Genomic DNA, 21,492 nt, shown 5'->3' with positions numbered 1-21,492 from the left:
AACCTCAACCGATTTGCTCACGACAAGTTGCATTCGACGGGGAATTCTATCCTATTGTTTTCTATCGAAAATTTGCCAAATCAAACTATGGGATCGGAAGCTATGACCCCAATACTAATTCAAAAATCTGTACATCTCTTTTTTTGCACGATTTTTACAAGGATGTTATGGATCATTTAGTAATTCGTGTTCGATCATTTAGTAGTTTGTCAAAAGCTCATTCCAGAAGCTGAATTTCAAAATGTGTTGTATGGCGGTTTTCTAGTGCGAAAGTTTTTTTACAACTCTGCCTAATGGTTTGTTGTTAGAATTCAACTGACTCCTTTCAAGAGGCTTGAAAGCCTCCTTCTCCTTTCAAGAGGCTCGAGAGCCTCATTTCAAGAGGCTCGAAAGCCTCCTTTCAAGAGGCTCGAAAGCCTCCTTTCAAGAGGTTCGGAAGCCTCCTTTCAAGAGGCTCGGAAGCCTGCTTTCAAGAGGCACGAAAGCCTCCATTCAAGAGGCTCGGAAGCCTCCTTTCAAGAGGCTCGGAAGCCTCCTTTCAAGAGGCTCGGAAGCCTCCTTTCAAGAGGCTCGGAAGCCTCCTTTCAAGAGGCTCGGAAGCCTCCTTTCAAGAGGCTCGGAAGCCTCCTTTCAAGAGGCTCGGAAGCCTCCTTTCAAGAGGCTCGGAAGCCTCCTTTCAAGAGGCTCGGAAGCCTCCTTTCAAGAGGCTCAGAAGCCTCCTTTCAAGAGGCTCAGAGGCCTCCTTTCAAGAGGCCCCGCAGCCTCTTTTCAAAGGGCTCCGGAGCCTCTTTTCAAAAGGCTCGGAAGCCTCCTTTCAAGAGGCCTCAGAAGCCTCCTTTCAAGAGGCTCAGAAGCCTCCTTTCAAGAGGCTCAGAAGCCTCCTTTCAAGAGGCTCAGAAGCCTCCTTTCAAGAGGCTCAGAAGCCTCCTTTCAAGAGGCTCGGAAGCCTCCTTTCAAGAGGCTCAGGAAGCCTCCTTTCAAGAACTCAGGAAGCCTCCTTTCAAGAGGCTCAGGCTTCCTTTCAAGAGGCTCGGAAGCCTCCTTTCAAGAGGCCTGGAAGCCTCCTTTCAAGAGGCTCGGAAGCCTCCTTTCAAGAGGCTCGGAAGCCTCCTTTCAAGAGGCTCGGAAGCCTCCTTTCAAGAGGCTCGGAAGCCTCCTTTCAAGAAGCTCGGAAGCCTCCTTTCAAGAGGCTCGAAAGCCTCCTTTCAAGAGGTTCGGAAGCCTCCTTTCAAGAGGCTCGGAAGCCTGCTTTCAAGAAGCACGAAAACCTCCTTTCAAGAGGCACGGAAGCCTCCTTTCAAGAGGCTCGGAAGCCTCCTTTCAAGAGGTTCGGAAGCCTCCTTTCAACAGGCTCGGAAGCCTCCTTTCAAGAGGCTCGGAAGCCTCCTTTCAAGAGGCTCGGAAGCCTCCTTTCAAGAGGCTCGGAAGCCTCCTTTCAAAAGGGCTCGGAAGCCTCCTTTCAAAAGGGCTCGGAAGCCTCCTTTCAAAAGGGCTCGGAAGCCTCCTTTCAAGAGGCTCGGAAGCCTCCTTTCAAAAGGGCTCGGAAGCCTCCTTTCAAAAGGGCTCGGAAGCCTCCTTTCAAAAGGGCTCGGAAGCCTCCTTTCAAAAGGGCTCGGAAGCCTCCTTTCAAAAGGGCTGGAAGCCTCCTTTCAAAAGGGCTCAGGAAGCCTCCTTTCAAAAGGGCTCAGGAAGCCTCCTTTCAAAAGGGCTCAGAAGCCTCCTTTCAAAAGGGCTCAAAGCCTCCTTTCAAAGGGCTCTGAAGCCTCCTTTCAAAGGGCTCTGAAGCCTCCTTTCAAAGGGCTCTGAAGCCTCATTTCAAGAGGCTAAGAAGCCTCCTTTCAAAAGGGCTCGGAAGCCTCTTTTCAAAAGGGCTCGGAAGCCTCTTTTCAGAAGGGATCGGAAGCCTCTTTTCAAAAGGGCTCGGAAGCCTCTTTTCAAAAGGGCTCGGAAGCCTCCTTTCAAAAGGGCTCGGAAGCCTCCTTTCAAACGGCTCGGAAGCCTCCTTTCAAACGGCTCGGAAGTCTCCTTTCAAGGGGCTCGGAAGCCTCCTTTCAAGAGGCTCGGAAGCCTCCTTTCAAGAGGCTCGGAAGCCTCCTTTCAAGAGGCTCGGAAGCCTCCTTTCAAAAGGCTCAGAAGCCTCCTTTCAAGAGGCTCGGAAGCCTCCTTTCAAGAGGTTCGAAGCCTCCTTTCAAGAGGCTCGGAAGCCTCCTTTCAAGAGGCTCGGAAGCCTCCTTTCAAGAGGCTCGGAAGCCTCCTTTCAAGAGGCTCGGAAGCCTCCTTTCAAGAGGCTCGGAAGCCTCCTTTCAAGAGGCTCGGAAGCCTCCTTTCAAGAGGCTCGGAAGCCTCCTTTCAAGAGGCTCGGAAGCCTCCTTTCAAGAGGTTCGGAAGCCTCCTTTCAAGAGGCTCGGATGTTATTCCTAAAAAACAACTATTTTTATAAAGAACACCGAGGAAAGGCTGGTATTTTCAAAATGAATTAGTAGGCACTTTGCTATCACGAATCGTATCGAATGTTTGGCGTGGTTCAGTAGACTACATCCTAGTAAAGCAATACTTTTAAATCTGACTCTTCGCTTTTCATATTCCATATCGAGCAACAAAGCGCAATTCCTTGACACGATGACCAGTCCAATCCGCCTACCACATTTTTTTCAGCCTGATGTCTGACTTTTCCTTCATTTTAGATGCCAATGAAAACGGAAGATAATGGAGTTCTATTTCAGTTCACATTAGTCATGGAAGGTAGCACACAATATGACTGATTCATTGCTATTAATATCATATAAGCATGTTTTCATTTGTCATTATCAATATATGATTGAATGTTTGATGAAAGCATCAAGCTGCTATCAAAGTTTTATGAATAGGCTTGAATGCCTCATTGATGCTCATTTTCGTTTTAATTAAACGCAAATATTAGCACATTCTGAAAACATGTGCACGGCACACGTGTGAGAAATGAACCGATGCGATGGTAGAATCTTGCTCATGTTGAACTGCACACGGTTCACAGTGATGCAGCTTTGCAGATGGCAAGATCGTGGGTAGACGCCTTTCATCGCCTTCTGGTGTACTTCAGTTGGAGTACAAAGAAAAACTAATTAATGGCTTCTACCCAAATTGTGTTTTTTTTTAACTTTTAGCACATCATTCAAAGCACATATTTAAGAACAAATGCTCAACACAATTTTATTTGTTTATAGTCATCAAAGATAAAATCGAGTAATGTTTACTAAATCAAACTGCTTTACATACAGGTTAGGCAAACCAAAATCCAACCATCAGCATGAATCAATGCTAAACGAATAAAATTAGAATTTCCACGAATCCCGGCGTTATTTGATTTCTCGCAATCGGCGTTCAATTGATCCAGAGGGACCTTCTGCAGTATCACAAAGTTATAGCTTGATGACATAGACTGTGAAGGCGGCGGAAAATCGGTCCTTTGGAACCGTGTAATTATTTCGGATGGGATCAATTTGCGAAAGAAATGATGATGGAACGAGTGGTATTTATGATAGCGCTGAATTCCTTCGCATACTTCTGCGTGGGAATAGACGCCAGTGAACTTTCCACTGGAAGGCCACGATAAAGGTTCATAGGAATTATGATTTCGTTTTTGGTGTGTTTCATTTGATGAGCAATCTTGTCTGTGTGCTGCCCACTAGGAGATTACGTGAAGGATTGCCGAATGAAGATACAGGGCGGTTGGAAGGCTCAAACCATTGCTGCGATTATTGTAAAAAGTGTGTATTTTTTTATATTTATAGCCCCATTGCACCACACTTTAATTCAATGATGAAGGTTAAATATTTACCACCGCGTTCGTGCTATTGTGCTGTTTTGTGTCGCCATCTCGCCGGCTTAGCGTCAGAACGTGACCGTTCATCGACGGAAAATCATCAATTTTATTTTATTCAAGCCGTATCGCGAAAATGAAATTGTTTGAAAAGTATCATTTTTGCCGAACACTTCTAAGACATTTATAGCGAACCATCTAAGGCATTTATATCTCAGCCTTATAGTGTTGTAACGCATAAGTGGCTTAATCCGAATAAACAAATTAATAACACCCCATATTTAGATTAGTATGTGACGCTTGTAATTCATATCAAAATTCATTTGAGAGACAGCATATATCATTCGGAGTATGACATAAATGTCTTTAAATATAACTCTCTACTGATTTACAGATTTGTTCACCTCAATGTGAATAACTAACTTAATATACGAATAAGAAGGTGCACAAAAAATCACATGTTTAGTTTATGATGTTGTGGTTTACATACCTTTGTAAAGCAGGCGATAAACTAAATTCATGCTTATTATGTATGTTCCTTGCCACAGTGCTGCTTTTATCATTGAATAGTGCGCTTTCAATTCGGAAGGTGCTAATATTTCATCTATCCTGAAGTTACCTTCCAATCGCACTGAGTACGTTTCAACAAATAATTCCCAATCAAAGCGGTTTCGCTCTCCTCCGCAGCGTAATACCTAGCACGTCAGCGAATCACAATTTATTCTCCAGGTACAAAATAGACCACAAATAATCCCGGAGCTTATCCTCATAAATATCATTCACTGGTTCGTTCATCGTGGATAGCATGTTGAAAACCGAAACAAGCTTACATATCACGTCGTCTTTTTTCTTATTCCATTATTCTACATTCATACTGGAAATTGGTCTACCTTTCAATTTATCCTCCACGGTTTATAGAAAGCCGACAAAAACATATATGGAATGCCGGGTACCCAGAAACTGATATGTTCACAACTTTAACAATGTTCAATCGGTTTAGATAATTATGGTCGTTTTGAAAACGTGAATTCATATACTTTTCTCTTTACTTTCATAGTTGACTGATATGAAGTATAAGACGGTTCCCGTAAATAAGTTTTTTTTTAGAACCTGTTCAAACATGCAGGCATAAAAGACCATCACCATGCCGTAACCATCTGCGCGTTTAAAAAGGACTCAAGGGAGTCCACTTGAATCCTACCTGGTACTGCCACACGAAATCTCTTGCAATTAGTGTTAGTCGACGGCATAACATTTTTTGTAGATGGGACACACGACACCCGTCTTCTTCTCCGGCAGAACCTCATCCTCCCAAATCTTAATAATTACCCAATGTAGCGTACTAGCCAGTGCCATACCATCGTGTTCATCCTCAAGGGCTTTATTGTTTTCAGCAAACCAATCTCCTCTTAGATTTCCCAAAGATCTGGGGCTGGGAAACCCATGTCCTGCGACAAGGGGATGAATGGTCGGAGCCTGTAGGGTACCTATGCACCACGCACAGTAAGTGAACTTAACCACGTTACCGCAGAGCTCTGGCGTGACGGACCTAACTTTTCGTGAAACTCGTGGGACCAGATTGTCGTCCAAAGAAAGATGAGTTCGAATGTAATTTGAAATGCGGTTAGTGATAAGGTGGATCCTTTCGACATACGATGTGGCTTCAACAAGTCGTCACAAAAGTCGGAAGGGGTCAGCGACAGTGACGAGCATGTAAGGACAGAGGAGGTGCTTATCGACATTAAGATGGATGGGGCTATCCTGACCAAGGTCATCATGGACGATATCATATTCTTTTTGTCGCCTTCTAATATTTGCTGGGATAAGGTTAAGAAGGTTGCCGACCCTAAGTATCGGCGAGAACCAAGCTAAGAAAAAGATTACTCGTAGAAAAGGGTACACCTTCCAATAGTCACGACAGAAGGGACAGAGTCGAGGCGATTATCGTTAAGAATGGCGGTAGGAGGTACGCCGATGTCCTGAGAGCCATGAGGAGCAATCAAAAGTTATATTGCCTGGGAGAGGATGTCAACTGTATCCGTAGAAGGCAGAAAGGCATAATGATTCTCTCCTAGTAGCGGTATGATGCGCCGGAGAGTTACACGTATAAAAAGTTGGTCGAAGAGGTGCTGGGTTATGCGGTAAAGCCCTATGCCCAGTGCAGGTAGTTCAGTCCGAGGCCTGGACGAAACAACTGAATATGGAGACCTGGTGACCACACTGATAGATCAGTAAGGTGTAGAAATGCTGGATGCCTGATTACAGATAACCCGCACTGGACGCACCAAGGTGCTTAACCTGCGCTCCTGGCGTAGCTACAACAGTTGGTCCATGAGAATAAGACTGATATTGCTTTGCTGTTCGTTATGTATCACATCCCTGTTGGGAACGGCAGATGCATCCCGGATAAGTCCGGAATAGTGAGCATCTGGACATGCGCGCCTTACTATACCCAGCAGAAAGTATCATCTCCTGACGACTTGGGATTTGTGATAGCAAAGGTATGGGGTGTTTCATTTTGAAGCCGTTGCCGTCCTCTACGATGGAATATAGAACCATATACTAGGGTAATAGATACAATAGTAGCAAAACTAACCGGCCTAAAACCAGGAGTAATCGCGGGCAAATTTAATACGTGGGTAGTGGACTAGAGATCCTGGTTCACTAACGCAAGAGGTCATATCCCGCTGGAATCACTAGTTAGACAAATAGTGGTATTGCTGAATGAAGGACGAGCATCGAGTTTTAGAAGAGCAAATGGAGAATCGCACATAGATGTGGCGTTCTACAGCACATGATGAACGAAGGATCCAAGATGAAAGGTTCAGAAGGGGTATACGCCTAGCGATCATAAGGAAATTCGATACAGCACAGACTATTGCCACCATCGAACCACAAGGCGGATCAGTACGACAGCTCGAAGTTGGAGGACCTCGCAGATCCTGACATACTCGTCGAGGTCTTGCAATTGGAAACCAGCAAAGCAGACTTGAGGTGCAAGAAATTCTTCTGAATTTCCAAGTGATATTTTTACAAATTTTCAAGGGAAATTCTTTTGAATTTGTAAAGCTTATTATTTTCAAAAGAAATGTTTTGAATTCATATTATTCTGACCATTATGAATCTCTTCAAGAAAATTTCCGAAGTTTCCAATGAAAACTTTTCTTACTTTTCAAGGATAATTTCCAATTCGCAAGAAAAATCGTCAGTTTTTCATAAACATTGTTTGAAAAATTACTTGGGGAAATGACGGCTTCGGCAGGTTTTGTTCTATTATTGTAAGGGGTAGGTAAGGTAACTACAAGTATTAGATTGTAAAACAAGTTGATTCAAAAGTATAGGATTGCTAATGTCGTTCCTGTTCGCGTGACTAACATCTAGGTTACTTTGACCTGGCAGCCAAAAGACACGGTACTACAAGTGTGAAACCGATGTTGGTGGTGAAACCAAAAATGCACTACAACATGATGCATAAATTATGGCCAAGTTTGTTGAAGAATAATTTGGCAAAATAATTTAAATGACTACAGCGCCACTAGCGTTCTAGTACTTATGCTTCTACTGAAAAACATAAGGCAAGATTTTTTATAAAATGTTTCACGAATCCGAGGACTTCTTCTTCTTCTTCTTCTTCTTCTTCTTCTTCTTCTTCTTCTTATTGGCATTACATTCCCACACTGGGACAGAGCCGCCTCGCAGCTTAGTGTTCATTAAGCACTTCCACAGTTATTAACTGCGAGGTTTCTAAGCCAAGTTACCATTTTTGCATTCGTATATCATGAGGCTAACACGATGATACTTTTATGCCCAGGGAAGTCGAGACAATTTCCAACCCGAAAATTGCCTAGACCGGCACCGGGAATCGAACCCAGCCACCCTCAGCATGGTTTTGCTTTGTAGCCGCGCGTCTTACCGCACGGCTAAGGAGGGCCCCTTAAACTGAACGAATCCGAGGACATTTCTGAATTAAATTAAACATAACAAAAATATCACAAAAAATTCGAAGCCAAGCTGTTTTTCTAGAAATTTCCTTTTTTTTCTGCTTCTTTTAAAAGCCTCGGATCTTTTCAAGGCTTTTCGAACAGGCTCGACAGCCTCTCGGAAGCCTACTCTAAAGAGAGTTGGAATCCTCCTTTCTAGAGGCCCGGAAATCTTCTTTCTTCTTCAAACTTTTTTTTTTATTTTCTCCTTCTTTTAAAAGGTTCAGAAGGCTCTTCTCAAAAGGCTCGGAAGGCCTCTTTCAAGAGCCTCGAAGCCCTCTCGAAAGCCTCGGAAGCCTCCTTTCAAGAGGCTCGGAAGCCTCCTTTCAAGAGGCTCGGAAGCCTCCTTTCAAGAGGCTCGGAAGCCTCCTTTCAAGAGGCTCGGAAGCCTCCTTTCAAGAGGCTCGGAAGCCTCCTTTCAAGAGGCTCGGAAGCCTTCTTTCAAGAGGGTCGGAAGCCTCCTTTCAAGAGGCTCGGAAGCCTCCCTTCAAGAGGCTCCGAAGCCTCCCTTCAAGAGGCTCGGAAGCCTCCCTTCAAGAGGCTCGGAAGCCTCCCTTCAAGAGTCTCGGAAGCCTCCTTTCAAGAGGCTCAGGCCTCCTTTTAAGAGGCTCAGGCCTCCTTTCAAGAGGCTCAGAGCCTCCTTTCAAGAGGCTCAGGAAGCCTCCTTTCAAGAGGCTCAGGAAGCTTCCCTTTCAAGAGGCTAGAAAGCCTCCTTTCAAGAGGCTCGGAAGCCTCCTTTCAAGAGGCTCGGAAGCCTCCTTTCAAGAGGCTCGGAAGCCTCCTTTCAAGAGGCTCGGAAGCCTCCTTTCGAGAGGCTCAGAAGCCTCCTTTTCAGAGGCTCAGAAAGCCGCCTTTTCAGAGGCTCAGAAAGCCGGCTTTTCAGAGGCTCAGAAAGCCGCCTTTCAAGAGGCTCAGGCTTCCTTTCAAGAGGCTCCAGGCCTCCTTTCAAGAGGCTCAGAGCCTCCTTTCAAGAGGCTCAGAAGCCTCCTTTCAAGAGCTCAGAGCCTCCTTTCAAGAGGCTCAGAAGCCTCCTTTCAAGAGGCTCAGAAGCCTCCTTTCAAGAGGCTCAGAAGCCTCCTTTCAAGAGGCTCAGAAGCCTCCTTTCAAGAGGCTCAGAAGCCTCCTTTCAAGAGGCCTGGAAGCCTCCTTTCAAGAGCTCAGAAGCCTCCTTTCAAGAGGCTCAAGCCTCCTTTCAACTCAGAAGCCTCCTTTCAAGAGGCTCAGAAGCCTCCTTTCAAGAGCTCAAGCCTCCTTTCAAGAGGCTCAGAAGCCTCCTTTCAAGAGGCTCAGGAAGCCTCCTTTCAAGAGGCTCAGAGCCTCCTTTCAAGAGGCTCAGAAGCCTCCTTTCAAGAGGCTCAGAAGCCTCCTTTCAAGAGGCTCAGAAGCCTCCTTTCAAGAGGCTCAGAAGCCTCCTTTCAAGAGGCTCAGAAGCCTCCTTTCAAGAGGCTCAAGCCTCCTTTCAAGAGCTCAGGAAGCCTCCTTTCAAGAGGCTCAGAAGCCTCCTTTCAAGAGTCTCAGGAAGCCTCCTTTCAAGAGTCTCAGGAAGCCTCCTTTCAAGAGTCTCAGAAGCCTCCTTTCAAGAGTCTCAGGCCTCCTTTCAAGAGGCTCAGGCCTCCTTTCAAGAGGCTCAGAGCCTCCTTTCAAGGCTCAGAGCCTCCTTTCAAGAGGCTCAGGAAGCCTCCTTTCAAAGAGGCTCAGGCCTCCTTTCAAGAGGCTCAGAAGCCTCCTTTCAAGAGGCTCAGGAAGCCTCCTTTCAAGAGGCTCAGGCCTCCTTTCAAGAGGCTCTGAAGCCTCCTTTCAAGAGGCTCAGGAAGCCTCCTTTCAAGAGGCTCAGGAAGCCTCCTTTCAAGAGTCTCAGAGCCTCCTTTCAAGAGTCTCAGGCCTCCTTTCAAGAGTCTCGAAGCCTCCTTTCAGAGTCTCGGAAGCCTCCTTTCAAGAGTCTCAGAAGCCTCCTTTCAAGAGTCTCAGGCCTCCTTTCAAGAGTCTCAGGAAGCCTCCTTTCAAGAGGCTCAGGCCTCCTTTCAAGAGGCTCAGGCCTCCTTTCAAGAGGCTCAGAAGCCTCCTTTCAAGAGGCTCAGGAAGCCTCCTTTCAAGAGGCTCGGAAGCCTCCTTTCAAGAGGCTCGGAAGCCTCCTTTCAAGAGGCTCGGAAGCCTCCTTTCAAGAGGCTCGGAAGCCTCCTTTCAAGAGGCTCGGAAGCCTCCTTTCAAGAGGCTCGGAAGCCTCCTTTCAAGAGGCTCGGAAGCCTTCTTTCAAGAGGCTTGAAAGTTCTTTACTTATGGTTGCTTTTAGCTCATACTGACCATGACAGCTGTTTTCATATGCCAAGGACACACAGACAATAGCTCAGTTCGTCGAGCTGATTGTATATAAGACTGTGCTGCCGCTAACCGCAAGTCGAGCACATCTGTATATGGTAAAACAGTTATTTGACTTTAGAAAAGTGAAATTCGAATTGCGTACGTAAAACCAATTTAATCAAAATTCCGCGGAAAAAAAATAAAATTTCGTTTCGTTTCGAAAAATTTCGAATCAAATGAACCTTGATTTCGTTTCGTTTCGAAGTTTCGAAAATAAATTCATATTTCGTTTCGTTTCGATCCGAATCAACATAGACATTTTAAATTTCGTTTCGTTTCGTTTCGTTAGGAAAAAGTGTGTTATCGCATACCCTTATTTCCTTTAGCAGATTTAATTGATCATGAATCGTAACGGAAATTCTTCAGACCCATGACTGAAGATATCCTACAACAAATGTACATATAAATTGACATGAAATGATTTCCGTTTTCCTTTTACGAACAAAATGTCACAAGTCAGTCAAAAACCCGCTTGGTGTGGTTTGGCAAAACCACGTCCATCTGATGATGGCTAAACTGCGCCCAAAACTGTCCGTCATTCACAAAATTCGCTCCTATTGTTTGCTATTGAAAATTTGACCATTGCCGGCTCAAGTTATTAAAAAATCGTCGCTTTTTTTCTTCATTGCACCTTCTTGACTTGTTAGAAATAGAAATGCATCATCACTGCTAGATGGATTAATCTGGGTTCTGACGTTGGACAACGCCTTACTTGAAGGTACTGGACGTCAAATCAGAATCTAAAATTGGGGACCGTCACGAAATCATGTAAGATTTTGAACGTTAATGGAGCCTTTATCTTTCGATGGATTTTCGAGATTTATATATCAACCGACTCGGAAACTCTCCAGCAATTTGTCAATTTCAATGAAACTTTTGATTATTTACGATAAACTAATGGAAATTTCAACTCTTTTCCTACCCAGTGAAAATATCAGAACCAACCAATCCCGTTCATGCATTCCCAACACGGACATCAGAATGATGTATGTTACGGGCCGTTTAACCCACCGTTTCATTTTCGCCAGGGTATTAAAAGGCCCATGATTCGCGCTCGGGCGTCATTTCTGTACGATGATCCACAGTGAGTGGTCAAGGAGAGCGCACAGAACGATGGCGATGGAGCGGTCCTTGCATCGATGACGGTGCTTTCTGCATCTGCAGTGGTTTAGCGGCCAACTGTCGACTGACTATCGCCGGCGTGAGCGGCGCTCCAGTGAAATTTACTGGCATGGTTCTGGATCTAGTTTTATTGCAAGACCAATAAATTGTTACTTTTCAGGACAACCATTTTGTACAACAGAAGGTTGTTGTGTAAAGATTTTTCTACAAAGTGCAAATTAACCGTTTTGCAACGCCAGAAAGTTGCCATCCGTAGCAGAATAACGAACGCGCATCGGAGGGATATGCTACAAATATTTATTCGCACGGATGGCATCAGTGGCAGTAGTGGTGCGGTAGTTATTGTATTATTGTGCAATAATGTCCAAGCAGGTATCCTATTGTAAGGCTTTTCAAGACGGAATGGATTTGCAGTACAATCACCAATCGAAACAAATTTCACTGAAGAAAAGAAATTTCTGAAGGACGTTAACGATAATATTTCACAATCTACAACATATGTATTTGATAAAAATGTGTCTCAGATACTAATACTTTAACCATACTCACACTTTAATCAATAAAACAATAATACTTTACTAAACACCACCATAAGCATAATAAACTACAAGGCATATTGTGTGCAATAGTATCCTTACGTTGTCCAACGTCTACCTTTCGGTCGTGTTTTGTACACAACCCTTCTGATTTTTTAGTGCCTCGTGGCTATTAAAATATATAAATTACTGCTTTTCTTGAAAACTTAGCGGTTTCCATTCATTTTTTCTCCATTTTGACGTAGGATTACGTCCTTCGGGAAGATAGGGGGGTCATTCTGCAGATTCAAATCTTAGACCGTCACGAAAAGTGGTCAAGAAGTATGGGCTAATAACTCAGCCGTCTTTCAACCGATTTTAAAGATTTTGGTGTTAATCGATCGACGAAAAATGCATTCAAGGTGCTAAACTATTGAAACATTGAATTTTACTAAGCACTGAAAAATCGGTAAACCAACCAATCGCGTATGTGCATCGCAAGCACAGACATCAAAATCGTGCAACTTACGGGCTCGACTCCAATCCTCAGTTCAATTAAATTTTCTCGGAGAGCGGGCACAACGATGACGCCCGTAGCAGCAGTCTCAGCAGAAAGCGGAACATCGAGAGGCCATCGCCAAAAACAACAATCTTCGGACTATCGTTTAGTTACTGTTAGTGGCGCATTGTGGAAAGAAAATCGGTTCTTCTCAGGACCAAAATTTCATGAGAAGAAAGAGTTGATTGCAAAAATGGCATTGATTACGGTCCCCGGATACCAGTGGTGCCACTGAAAATGTTTTCTTAATAGTGGCTATTTAGCAGAAAAGTGAAATTTTTACGCAAGGTACGGACTATCGTTTGTTTGCTATAGACCTATCAAATTCACTCACCCGATGGATTTTGACATTTGAGCGAATCGTCCACTCGGACAAAAGTTCATTTTGCGTTCATTATGCGACCCACTCAAACGTCATAATTTCTTGGGGAGTTCATTTTGCGTTAGTCAATGAATGATTAGAAAGGCGCATTGTGGATTAAAATCGATTCTTTACAAATCTACCATTGTACACAAGAGAAGGTAGAGCCGAAATATTTTCTTCAAAATGCACATCATAACCGCTTGGTGACGGTAGAAAGTTGGAATAGATTAGATAGCAGTAAAAGTGCGGGAAGTAAACAATGATGACGTCTCACATCATTGAGTTGCGTTAGAAGTCAAATGAGATTTTCCCAAGATTCTGATTTCGGTATACTTGCTGTTTATTATTGGAAAGGAAACAAAATCATCTTTTTACACGAGGGAAGGTTGAGCCGAGACAAAAATTTACAAAAAATGCAAATCATAATCACTTGGTGACGGTGACGGGCAAAATTTTTTGTCGGTGGCAGCCCATGCGCTCCTTGCAGGGAGACGTTGCAAAACAATGTATTAGAATGGAATGGATGACGTCTATCGTGTTCCAGCGGCAAATCATAAATTGGCTGACAGGGGCATCAGTAGTGGAAATTCATTTTAAAATTTTGATTTCCGGTGTGCGCGGTACGAAAATTCCTCTCCTCTTTAAGTGGGACTGTGGCCCCGAAAATGGCCGTTTTAAGTGAAGCTACTTCCTCGTTCATTTACTAGGAGCTGACACTGACTGGTGACGACTTTGGAACCCTCCGAAACGGTGGGCTTGGCCAGCTCGATACGCACGAAGATGTCGTTTACGAGGCTGTTTATAATGCTCGACGCCTTCGATGAGACGCCCTTGATGATGTTTCTCTGAGCCTTGCTGCCGCCGCTCGTAGCAATTATCGTTGCTGCCACCGCCGGTGAAGTCTGGTTTACGCTGCGTTTACTTTACGTTTACGCCAGTGCTTTCGTACATAACCAGGGACTCTTCTGTACATAACCAGGGACTCTTCTTCTTCTTCTTTTACTACTTCAAAGTGCAAATTATTATCGCTTTGCGTCGGCAGCAGCGCAAGCGCTCTTCGGAGGGAGATGCTACGAAAATTGATTCCCATGGATGGTGTCTATTGCGTTATAGCGGTAACTTATCGAGTGGCAGACATTGGGGCCAGTAGCAATGAAATGAAATTTTCTCTAGATTCTGCTTCGGTTTTGTCGCTGCTTGTGATTGGGAAGGTGCATTACTGAAAACAAATGGGTTCTTTTCAGAATCATAATTTCACACGAGAGAAGATTGAGCCGAGACAAATATTTTTCAAAGTACAAATCATAAGCATCTGTCAATTATGTATATCTGTCTGTCAATAAGGATTAATGTTTACGTGTTACAATTTCTTCGAGTAGAATTCAACTTAATCCGTGCTGATAAAGTCGTTAATTCTGATCATGAAGATTCCGACGCCTGTGAAAATGTTGTGATGCAGTTCGCAAGAGCAGAGTCGATGATGAGCGTGGTGACGTTGAAGAAAACGTGTCTGCTGTCGCTGATGATGGCGAACATATTTTCTTCGCTTTTAACACAAGACAAACCCAATTTCGATCGGGCTGATCGGGAGTTCCAGAAACGATTCGTGGAAAACGATTTCGGTTGCGCATGTGATGTGTGTGCTAGAATCTGGTTCAGAAATGATTTGAAACCAATCTCCAACTCAAATGCTGCCGTGTTACTGGCGACAAATTATTTCGAAACGGTGGAAGGATTTTCGGCGTGTGCTACGTGTCGAACAAGCCTGAACCGCGGATCAATTCCCACATTGTCGCAATCGAATGGCTTTATATATCCCAAGTTTTCGTCCAATTTGCCTCCGCTGGACTCACTTACCACAAGTTTAGTGTCTCCCAGGATCAATTTCATGCAGTTTTGTCATTTGCGGCATACTGCAGGTTTGTGGAAAAGTTATTTTAACTTAAAAATGTATTACATCAAATAAATATATGATTTTCCTAATCTATTTTCATTAACATGCAACAGGTAGTTTGGCAATTATCGGCCAAATTATCAACATTCCAGTCGACGTGGCCCAGATGGTAGGCGAACTTCCCCGCCAACTGGATGACGACTATGCTATAAACGTGTGCATAAAAAAACACTTCATACACAAATCAAGTTACTTGTCCGGCTACGTGAAGAAAGGTTCCGTTAAAGCATGGCTGAACTATCTAGTTACCACACCGCTCTACAGGCGGAATGGAATTGTTTTCAATAAAGAAAACTTCGCTGCGATCGGACAAACAGAGCAGACGGCTATTTCAGAGGAACGAAGGGCAGTATTCCTTAAAGTCGTCGACGAGATGAACGAGGTAGAAATGATGATTGGACAACAACATACACTCATGTGAAATGAAGACAAGTGTCTGGAACTTGCACCGGCACAAAATCAGAAACCGCTTTCCATTATCTATGATGTTTGCTGAGGAGCTGTCTATCCCCGATATTGTCGGTGTAGCACCAACTTAGAATTCGGAAGTCAGGACTTCCGAACCAAACTTTCTTCCATGTAACAGCGTTCATGACGGCTACTAACGAGGTGCGGGATCGACGGGGTGCGAGATCGGAGCATATTTTGTATATACCCATGAAAATCATGCGGCTGCGGGTATCGGAAAGATTAAACCATACCTTTAAATGCATGGGCACTGCCAACATAACAAGGGCGCAGTCCGTAATATCAACGCCAGGGAACATATTTAGAATTTCAAAATAAAATCTTTTACACTTCACGTAATCCTACGTCCAATTGGCGGTCGTGTCTCGGATACAACTTTCTACTTTTTTAGGTTGTCCATATTTCTTTGCTAATAAATAAAGTTGTTTGTCTAGCTTTTTTTTTGTTGTAATATTAAACTCGACATAATGGGTCGTATGAATAAAAAGTAGTAAGTTCAACATTACTACATTTTCAGTAGTAAACGTCACTTGTGGAACAAGTTCGAAAGAATAAAAGATACTTTACTACACTAAACATTTCGAACATACAACAAACAACTGATTCGGTATGAATAAAACAAGAGTTTACTACTGATTTCTTGTAGTCTGCTCAAGACGTTGCTACCCATGTTTTAAATGCAGATTATTCATCAGAATCGAAGCGAATCGGCTTTTTTCTTGATGATAGAAGTCCAATTTAGGGAAAACAAACAAAACAGACATGTCTTTTGTTTTTGAGCCGCAAAAAAAAAATGTTTTGACGTTTCTCCGTGTAGTAAATGGTAGTAAACTGTAGTAAAGCCTAAGTTCGAATGTAGCATATGCCATAAGTTCGAAAATGTTTTTATTCATATCAAACATGCAGTTTTCTCTGTGGACTTTACTTTTGAGTAGATACTACAAGCGTTGAGTTTTGCTACTTTTTATTCATACGACCCAATATAACGGGTATATCAAAAGGGTGTCCACTGCTCATAACTGAACCTCTTTCCCTACTATATGAACTAGAGTAAAGTTTGGGAAATCATGCCTCTTAGCACACCACGTCAAACTACATTCATCAAGCGGTCTTTGAATGCCCTTATAAAAAACAATTCCTACTCTGGTGCTTCAAAAATCTTTGAACGTTATATTAAGATGAGAGCTCTAAAGATTGTCAAGGCTGTCTCATTGTTATTTTCACAACCACCGATTTCCCTAATCTAGTAATTTATCACAAGCAAGCAATGAAGAATAAATCTTTTGGGCTTAACGTCTTCGTGCAAATCTTTTTGCGTCAAGCAAAGCACTTGTGATAACCACACATAAAATGGGTGTTCTGTCTGTTCCCATAGTCAAACGACGAAGCTGCAGGTGAAACAAGAAAACTTTGATCCCACTGGGTAACTGTATTCTCGAAAATAACTCACGTGATTGCAATTTTCTAACGGCAACAAAAGCAGCTTACTGCGCCAAATGTATTCTGGCTTAATCTTGCTTATGCCTGGACTACGATACTGCAACAAGAACGTGTACTGTTACTTCGAAGACTAGGGTTGGGGCTGCGAAATAACTTGTTCCAACTGTAATTACTTGAAGGGTGATTAAAACTTCTTCAACAGCTTACTTTCTCATACGATACTAGTTAGTCACTCTAAAAAATATGTCTCGGTGAAACAATTTGTTCAACTTTCTCAATGAAATCTCTTCAACCTTTTGTGCACCCTTCCGTTCATCCAACTTCAATATCAACCCGACTGAGCAGAGCCTACATTCATCAAAAGCTTCCTCTGCAAGGCACCTGTTAAACAACGGTTCAAGAGTAAAAACTTTTCCTATATGAAATCAAAACAAACAAACAATCAGGTCAAAGTGAAGAACCGTTGTTGCCGTTTGGTCCTGTTGCATCAAAAGACCCACCCGGTGTACTATTATTTTGCTTTCTCTAGCTTTGGCTCATTGCATTTGTAGATATGTAGGCTGTTCCTATGTCGTGAAGCTTGTATCGACGATAAGACTTTGATGTATCTCGATTCGGTAACATGCCAAGATAATTTTTAAAGTATGTATGTGTGTATGTCTCTTTAAATTTATTTGATGAGATTTACCCGTATTATTTCTCGATTCACTTTTTAAGGAAATCAGAAGACTATTAACGTAGATATTGTAATTATAATATTTTGTATTAAGGTGTATGTAAATTACCTGATGATTTCAAAAGTACAAATCTCTGCGATGATTTTTTATGTAAAACTTTGAATAATTAGAGCTACTATGCCTAATAAAGTTTATCTATATTCCCCTCCCTTTTTTCAGACGCTTCTGGCCAACATTAAAGCACCTGACGCGGAAAGCAAATCCACCATCATGGCCATCAACTTGATTCTGCAGTTCCTGTATTTCGAGCTGCGGCACTCAAACCGGGTCCGTAAGTGGTTTCATCGGAAGCTTTCGCTGGAATTGGACGAACTTATCAGCAAAACAACTACCGGGAAGCTGTTTGATAAACTTTCGGTAAGAAGCGTCAGAACTGATCCGAACGATATGAGCATCAAAACGGCATGAAATATTCAGACACACTTCTTGGGAGAACAAGGATTGCCAACGGGGGTGTTCTATTGTGTTCCTCGGAAAATCAGAGCCACTTTTCGCTGTATTTTTAGATTCGAGACCTGGACCTGGGGAGTCAGTTTCCCGAGATTAAAAACATTCGACTGCACAACGTCGAGCTTCATCCGGACGAGGGGCATATTGAGAGTTTAGATGTGCTGCTGGATTTGCACTACGTGGGTCATTTTCGGCTGTCGATCGACGCCGACATGGTGCTGGGAAAGAAGGGATCCCTCTCAGTTAAAGGTATGGAGTATTTTCAGAAACTACACTAAATTTCAACCAGCTTCATCAAATTTAATTAGAAGATCAACGAACATGAAGTTTATATGGGAAAAATCGATTGACATTGTTATGAATAGCCTCTCGAAAACAGCCAGTGAAAGAAAAGCTTTAATATGAAGAATAAAAGTTGTTTTTTCCGCTGGGATGAAACGCGCCACCCATCAATTGTACTTTGTCGATATTGTACAGAATCGATGTGCTTCGATTAACTTGGTATGCTCGATATTTGTTTTGGAATTAACTGAAATGAATAGGCCCTCACCTCTTTGTATGCGATTTAGTTGGATGATGCGGTTTACTCCGGGGGATTAAGTTATTTTTTTCAACTTTTTCTATCTAGGTATAACTTTTTTGTTTTTTGACGAAATTACTCAGTAAATATATACAAAACACTTTGACCCGGACCCGTCATGGGAGACTCGGTGGCCGATTCAGTCGCGGGAAAGGTGCCTAAGCGCACTGCTCTTGGAGGCGCGGGTAGCTCCCCAAGCAGCTTTTGCAGAGCAATGTATATTCCTAGTTGCCAATCGAAGATACCGGCAATCCGCCGAAGAAACGAAAGAAGTAGCAATCGTAGCTTCCGCAGATGCAACCGGAGCGGAAGGAGAAGTGCCCGCCCGTGTTTGTGAAGGGCGATCCGCTGGATTTGCGCCCAAAAATTCGCCAGCCAAGGGGCTGAAATGTACTTTTCGGCTCTGCAGCGAGGGAGTGAAAGTGATGCCTGCAAACAAGGTCCATCATCAGTCCGTCGTGGAGTTCCTCGAGGTCCACGAGTATGAGTACTACACTCATGACCACCCGGCACGAAGCCGCTCAAGGCTTTGCTGTGAGTACTCCACGATATGTAGGAGGAAGAGCTCCAAGCAGAGCTTGAAAGTTGCGGACAAGATCGCTCGTCACGACAAAGCGAGGAGATATCGCGACCTAACCTGACCTAACCTGATCCATCCACCTGGAAGGACTTGAACCTGGTTGGCGTTATAAAATATATTGTCGTTGACTGGGAGCAATATCGGTCAGTGCACCGCGACGTCACGTCACGCAGTGCAACAACTGCTTCAATTTCGGGCATGGCACCAGGAACTGTAGCATGAATCCTCGCTGCCACAAGTGTGGCGAACCCCATTCGACTGACGAGTGCGACAAGATGAAGGTTGCCGATCCCAATCCCGTCAACTGTGTGGACAAACATCGGGCCACCACAAAGGGCTGCCCAAAGCGAGCCGAGTTCCTGGAAATCCGGAAGAAGGCTTCCACCAGGACCCTACCGAAGAAGAACCGTGTTCCTGTAGTCAACGAGGTGAACTATCTGGCCATCGCGGCTCCCCGTTGAGCGATTCCACCCCCGGAGGATTCCGCTCCGCTCTACACCCCGGAGCAGCTGACTGCAATATTCGGCCAACTTGCAGATCGGCTTCGAAGCTGCAAATCCCGGTTCGACACGATCTACACACTGGGCCTTTTCGTCATTGAAAATGGCTTCTAGATTGGGCCTGGCAAACTGGAACTTGTGGGGCCCTCCTTAGCCGTGCGGAAAGACGCGCGGCTACAAAGCAAGACCATGCTGAGGGTGGCTGGGTTCGATTCCCGGTGCCAGTCTAGGCAATTTTTGGATTGGAAATTATCTCGACTTCCCTGGGCATTAAAGTATCATCGTGTTAGCCTCATGATATACGAATGCAAAAATGGTAACCTGGCTTAGAAACCTAGCAGTTAATAACTGTGGAAGTGCTTAATGACCACTAAGCTGCGAGGCGGCTTTGTCCCAGTGTGGGGATGTATTGCCAACTTGTGGCGCCTGTGGAGCAACATCGCCTCCTACCTGTCTGCTACCGGACTTCAAGTTCAAAATCTTCGAAGCCGTTGGAGTGGAAGTCATCATCTCCGTCGTAGTCGTCACGTTCATACTGGCCCACACAAGCCAAAATCGACCGAACTACGAAGGGATATAGTGAAGTTCACTCGGTGGCAGGAGCATTTCATTATCGCTGGAGACCTGAACGCCAAGCACTAATCCTGGGGAAACACCGTATCAAACTAGAACGGAGACGTCTGGTGCAACGACGAGCTAGAAAACCACTACACCATCCTGAGCCATGACAGCCCTACCCAGTTGACACGGTGCGGGACCCATGCAACGCTCGACATCTTCATCACGGACATGAACTATCGCGTCTCCCAGCCGGTCGTCTTCCAGGAGCTCAGCTCGGAACACTATCCGATGGTGGCAGAAGTTGGAACTTCGTTGAATCGGCACGAGCTTACCTGGCGTAATTATCCCCAAGTCGACTGGGGTAGGTTTCAACGGTGCGTGGACGAGAACATCGACTACCAGCGGTATCCGATGTCATCCGACGGCGTCGACGAGCAGCTGCACGCCATCCAGGAGGCGCTCTCCCTAGCCCGCGAGCACCATGTTCCAAAGGTCCGACAGGTAAGCAATACCCTGACAATTGATACACTCACCATAGATTTGATACGTCTGTGAAATGTCACTCGCAGGCAGTACCAACGTACTGGGCTGCATGGGCTTAAGACCCGGTGCATCCGCATGTCCAAAATTAACCTGGCTGGTGGACCTCTCAAATAAAAAAAAATCCTATAAGATCCGCGCTCTCCCACACTGTGCTAAGCCGCTCTGGAAGATAACCAAAATTCTAAAATCCAAGGCTAGGCCCATTCCACTTTTGATTCCACTAGACAACAATGAGTCTAAGGATCGCTTGATAACTCCTGCAGAGAAGGCTGCCGAAATAGGTCGCCAATTCGTTAGCTCACACAATCTTGGACAGAACATCATCAGTCCACATGAAGCAGGCGTCAGCGAGCTTGCGAACAACATTCATCTGACTCTAACCATCGGAGGAGTTGGAGATCACAGCTGGCAAATTGATGGCCTATATCAAATCATCAAAAAACATGAAGGCTCCAAACTTCGACAGCATCCTAAATCTCGAGCTCAAACGCATATGTGTTCCGTTCTTTGAGCACCTTTCGCTGATCTTCAATCAGTGTCTGCAACTCATCGTCCTGGAAGTCTGCGAAAATCATTCCCATCTGGGAAGGATCCTTCCTCTCCAAAAAGCTATTGTCCCATCAGCCTTCTTTCAGGGTTATCGAAGCTGTTTGAAAAGGTGATTCACAGCCGGTTACTTGAGTCTGCCGAACACCACAACATCTTGCTCGAGGAACAGTTTGGGTTCCGACGCGGTCGATCAACCGTACACCAACTGACTCGAAAATGTAGAAAGCATCAATATCTTGGTAGCCAAATGGCGTCAGATGGCGGTACCAAGATCGACATAGACGCACGTATCAAAAAAGCAAGGGCTGCCTTTGCGAGTTTAAGAAATATCTGAAAAAACAGACAGATAAGTGAACGCACCAAAATTCTAATTTTCAACTCCAACGTGAAATCTGTGCTGCTATACGCTAGCGAAACATGGTGTGTATCAGTG

General features: G+C 44.2%; 1 protein-coding gene across 7 annotated transcripts in view; it reads left to right on the top strand.

Moving 5' to 3' along the window:
* LOC134219966 (PDZ domain-containing protein 8) overlaps positions 1-21,492 on the top strand; it is a 74,964-nt gene that overhangs the window by 25,698 nt on the left and 27,774 nt on the right. For all 7 annotated transcript variants that reach the window (XM_062698879.1, XM_062698877.1, XM_062698876.1 and 4 more), the window contains exons 3-4: positions 17,456-17,653; positions 17,803-17,995. In XM_062698879.1, coding sequence (XP_062554863.1) covers positions 17,456-17,653; positions 17,803-17,995 — 391 coding nt within the window. The remainder of the gene's footprint in view (positions 1-17,455; positions 17,654-17,802; positions 17,996-21,492) is intronic.

This window comes from Armigeres subalbatus, chromosome 3 (genome assembly GCF_024139115.2).
Source record: "Armigeres subalbatus isolate Guangzhou_Male chromosome 3, GZ_Asu_2, whole genome shotgun sequence".
NCBI lineage: Eukaryota > Metazoa > Arthropoda > Insecta > Diptera > Culicidae > Armigeres > Armigeres subalbatus.
This window is presented reverse-complemented; position numbering and strand designations above follow the sequence as displayed.